At 47.8% G+C, this 5000-nt stretch overlaps 1 protein-coding gene across 3 annotated transcripts in view; it reads left to right on the forward strand.

The window, feature by feature from the left end:
• Nucleotides 1-5000, forward strand: part of LOC143291717 (uncharacterized) — a 22272-nt gene that overhangs the window by 2454 nt on the left and 14818 nt on the right. For all 3 annotated transcript variants that reach the window (XM_076601753.1, XM_076601755.1, XM_076601754.1), the window contains 4 exons: nt 3077-3305; nt 3610-3816; nt 4001-4034; nt 4955-5000. The exon at nt 4955-5000 is cut by the window's right edge and continues 71 nt beyond it. In XM_076601753.1, the coding sequence (XP_076457868.1) occupies nt 3122-3305; nt 3610-3816; nt 4001-4034; nt 4955-5000 (471 nt within the window). In that variant the 5' untranslated portion in view covers nt 3077-3121. The remainder of the gene's footprint in view (nt 1-3076; nt 3306-3609; nt 3817-4000; nt 4035-4954) is intronic.

Genomic DNA, 5000 nt, shown 5'->3' on the forward strand with positions numbered 1-5000 from the left:
TGTGAACCGCTCCACCGCACTGAGTCTCTGACCATTGACTGTGATGTTGGGCTCAACGTAGGGTTTCCCTGGGGCTCGCTGATGAAGAACTTCAGTTTTCCTCATGCTGATGGTAAGGCCGAAGTTCCTGCTGGCAGTGGCAAACTTGTCGACGCTGAGTTGCATGTCAGCTTCAGATCCAGCGTTGAGGGCACAATCATCAGCAAACAAAAAGTCTCTGATGATGTCTGACGTGATCTTCGTTTTTGCTTGAAGCCTTCTGAGGTTAAACAACTTGCCATCTGTTCGGTACTTTAGGCCGATTCCAACATCGCCATCTCTGAAGGCATCAGTAAGCATTGCAGGAAACATGAGGCTGAACAGCGTTGGAGCCAGGACGCAGCCTTGCTTGACACCATTTGTGACAGCAAAAGGAGCAGATGTTTCGCCATTGTCCTGGACTCGAGCCTGCATGCCTTCATGGAATTGGCTGACCAAGGTAATAAATTTCCGAGGGCATCCATACTTGGCCATGATCTTCCACAGTCCCTCTCTACTCACGGTATCGAAGGCCTTAGTGAGGTCGACATAGGTGGAGAACAGATCAGCATTTTGCTCCTGACATTTCTCTTGCAGCTGCCTTGCAGCAAACACCATGTCGGTGGTTCCGCGCTCTTTCCGGAATCCACATTGGCTCTCAGGCAAATGACCTTGGTCAAGGTGTGCTGTGAGGCGGTTTAGTAGGATCCTGGCAAGTATCTTGCCTGCGATGGAGAGCAAGGAAATGCCCCGATGGTTATCACAGGCTTGCCGGTTCCCCTTTCGCTTGTACAAGTGAATGATAGATGCATCTTTGAAATCCTGGGGGATCGTCTCTTCTTTCCACATGAGTGAGTACAGCTGATGGAGCTTCTCAGTCAGCACAGTGCCTCCATCCTTGTAGACCACTGGATAGCAGACGGATTGCTTTCTGGGTCTCAAGAAGTGTTGGCGGATCGTCCAGTGCTTCGTTGATGGGGACTTGTGGGAGACGGTCTACGGCTTCATCATTTATGGAGGAAGGGTGATTTAAGACACTGTTGAAGTGCTCAGCCCAGCGTTCGAGAATTTTCTCCTTCTCGGTGATCAAGGTATTCCCATCTGCACTGAGGAGGGGGGATGATTCTGAGGATGTGGGGCCGTAGACATCTTTTAAGGCATCATAGAACCTCTTCATATCGTGCCTGTCAGCATATCCCTGGATCTCATCAGCTTTGTCACTCAGCCACTTATCCTGCATCTGGCGTAACTTTTGCTGAACAGTTCTGCGGATGGCATCGTACGCATCTTTTTTTGATGTGGACTTTGGGTTGCTCCGGTAGGCTTGATGCAGACGGCGTTTCTCATCCAGAAGCTGCTTGATTTCATCACAGTTTTCATCAAACCAGTCTTTGTGCTTTCTGGTCATGGGTCCCAGGGTCTCTGAAGCTGTACTATAGATCAGCTCACGCAGGGTCCTCCAGTCAGACTCCACATTCTGGTTGTCCAGAGAGGCGGATTCCAGACGATCTTCCAGCAGCTCCACAAAGGACTGTTTGATGGTGATGTTATTCAGCTTAGCGATGTTGAGCCGTTTTGGAACCTTCTGGCCTTGGGGGCGTCTCTTGGGCTGGATTCGAATATTCAGCTTCGAGACTACAAGGTGATGGTCTGTCCAACACTCGGCGCCGCACATGGTCTTTGTTACACGTACATCTTGCCTATCCCTTTTCCTGACGATGACGTAATCGATGAGATGCCAGTGCTTTGAGCGAGGGTGCATCCATGACGTCCTGTTACGGGTAGGGAGGCAGAAAACTGTGTTGGTTATCAGCAGTTCGTGCTCTGCACAAGTCTGAAGCAAAAGCAATCCATTTGGGTTGCAGTGACCCACACCGTGCTTTCCAATCACTCCATCCCAGGAGATGTAGTCAGAGCCAACTCTAGCATTGAAGTCCCCAAGAATGATGAGCTTGTCTGCTTTTGGGATAGCAGCAATGACAGAGTGAAGGTCCTCGTAGAACTTCGCCTTCACTTCATCCGGGTTGGTCATGGTTGGGTCTTTAATACGGCCTTGAATGGTTTGATTTTATCTTTCTTTCCTTTGGCAGTCAAAAATGACGTATTGAGACTGACAAACGTCATTGAATTACGTATGTACCTGTGAAGTGAGTGCAGGTCTGTAGATCATCGAATATCATTCATTCCAGAGAAATGTTAGAATCCAAACTCCGTTGTTTTGTTTTATTTTTGCAGTTAGGTGAAAAGCAGGGAGGACAATGTGTCAGAATGTGAAAGTGGCCCATAGATTTTTTTATTTTAAATGTCACACTGTGGCGTGGTGCGAAGTAAAAGAGCATGCTTAGCTGGGTATCCCCCGGGTTTTTATTTATAGACCACGGGCTAGCTGCACTTTGTGTGTCTTGAATATGAAGATAACTAAGCCTTCAAGCTAAACTGTATATATTTGGCTTGAATATTGCCCCAGGGGAACAAAAACACTGGGGGGGTGGGGGTGGGGGGGGGTAATTGGCCTGGGGAAACACAGAGCTTGGGGAAGGCTACAGACATGCGAATAAAGACCTGGGACACATAGACGTGGGGAACAAAGACCTAAGGGACAAAGATTTGAGGAATGCAAACCTGGGGAATATTGTTCATTTCTGTTCCGTTGCTCAAAGAGGCGTTACTGCGTTCAGACAAATCCATATATGTATACCACATCTGTTATGCAGATACCTGACCAACATCACAACCCAGCGCGATTATTCAAGAAGGAATATTGTCCTGTGTGAATATAGACCATGGCGAATGAAGACCTTGGGGAACATAGACATGAGGGAACATAGATCTGGGTGAATATAGACTTTGTTGGATGAAGACCTTGGGGAACATTGATGTCTCGAATTATAGACCTGGGGTGGGGACAAATACCTGTGGGAACACATACCCGTGGGGAATATGGATGTGGGGAAAATATAGACCAAGGGAACATAGTCCTTGGGGACATACAGACCTCGGGGAACATAGACCTGTGACGATGCCGCTCTTACTGACATGCATGTCTGTATGTTCACAGACACATTGCGGACTTTTGACTGGCTGGTGACGTTAGTTTTGCGAGATGCTGCTGCAGCTGATGTTAGTGACACTGGTGATGACGGACACGGGTGACGCCAGCAGTGACACCACCTGTATCGCCGTCACTGACGTGTTCTCCACCAACGTCACCTGTCTGTTCGGACGGAACATGTCCAAGCTCAACTTCAACGTAAAGTTCTTCTATCCGGATCGCAACGCTGAGCCAGGTAGGGGTGTGTACGGGTGTGGGGGCGAGGGGGGTGGGGTGGATGCGGGGGAAATGGGGAGGGTGGGTGCAGGGATGTGGGGGTATGGGTGGATGAGAGATTTACACAGGTTAGGCTGTCTGATGTACGAATGTTTTTGTAACGCCTTAGGAGCTTGGTGTCTGACCACTATATAGGTAATGGCAATAATGATAACGATGAATACTTGTTGAGCACTTTCCTCCCTTAAAGTACCCTTATCAACCAGTCAACGCGCTGCAGGACTGAAGCTGACATGTTACCAACACATGTTCTGTCCCTTCAGAGACCGCTCTTGCCTGCAACACAAAGCGGTTTGGAGGCCTGGTGTGCCACAAAGGGAACGGCGTTGTCTTTGATGAAACTCAGGAGATCAATGACTACGTGACCTTCACAAGGCCTTCGTCCATTACAGTGCTGAGAGGAGAGTATCTGTGCCAGGCCATTCCTCACGTGGGCGGCTCTTTGGACTACTGCACACTGACCTATCGTGGTCAGTTCTTTGTGGTTTTGTTTTGTTGATGTTGTTATGTGACTCTGTGTGTGTGTGTGTGTGTGTGTGTGTGTGTGCGCGCGCGCGCGCGCGCGTGCGCTTTGGAGCATGTAGCGGTATTTTTGTTTGTGTGTGTGTGTGGATTAATCCCACCTGACATTAATTTTGTCTCCCCCGCTTTCAGAAATTCCACAACTGGCTGTTCAAACTCCAACACCGTATCCTTTGGTAGATATTTGGATGTGTGTGTGTGTGTGTGTGTGTGTGTGTGTGTGTGTGAGAGAGAGAGAGAGAGAGAGAGAGAGAGAGAGAGAGAGAGAGAGAGAGAATATAGCATTCAACTGTTGCTTATTATGAATAGCATATCAAATTTTTAAACAGAAATCATTCTCTCTCTCTCTCTCTCTCTCTCTCTCTCCATATATATATATAAATATATATATATATATATATATATATACACACATATGTACACACACACACACACACACACACACACACACACACACACACACACACGAACATGCATATATATATATATATATATATATATATATATATATATATATAGAGAGAGAGAGAGAGAGAGAGAGAGAGAGAGAGAGAGAGAGGGATGTATATAGATGCATAGATGGGTAGATGGATATACGTCAAACAATTTGAGCAAAAGATAGACTGACAGGCAGACAGACTGCTAGATGAATTAGGAATGTCCACTGACACGGTGGAGGAAGGAGTGGGTGAGACAGGAATGACCGCTTAAAAGGTGGAGGGGTGTGAATGTGTGAGACAGGAATGACCGCTAAAAAGGTGGAGGGGTGTGAATGGGTGAGACAGGAATGACCGCTTAAAAGGTGGAGGGGTGTGAATGGGTGAGACAGGAATGACCGCTTAAAAGGTGGAGGGGTGTGAATGGGTGAGACAGTAATGACCGCTAAAAAGGTGGAGGGGTGTGAATGGGTGAGACAGGAATGACCGCTAAAAAGGTGGAGGGGTGTGAATGGGTGAGACAGGAATGACCGCTAAAAAGGTGGAGGGGTGTGAATGGGTGAGACAGGAATGACCGCTTAAAAGGTGGAGGGGTGTGAGTGGGTGGGACAGGAACAACACATAGACACGACCTTAACAGTCTTGACAGACAACCTCCTGAACAGGAAGGCAGCGACCCAGTGGTTATTGTCCTG

Source organism: Babylonia areolata, chromosome 17 (assembly GCF_041734735.1).
Source record: "Babylonia areolata isolate BAREFJ2019XMU chromosome 17, ASM4173473v1, whole genome shotgun sequence".
Taxonomy (NCBI): Eukaryota; Metazoa; Mollusca; class Gastropoda; order Neogastropoda; family Buccinidae; genus Babylonia; species Babylonia areolata.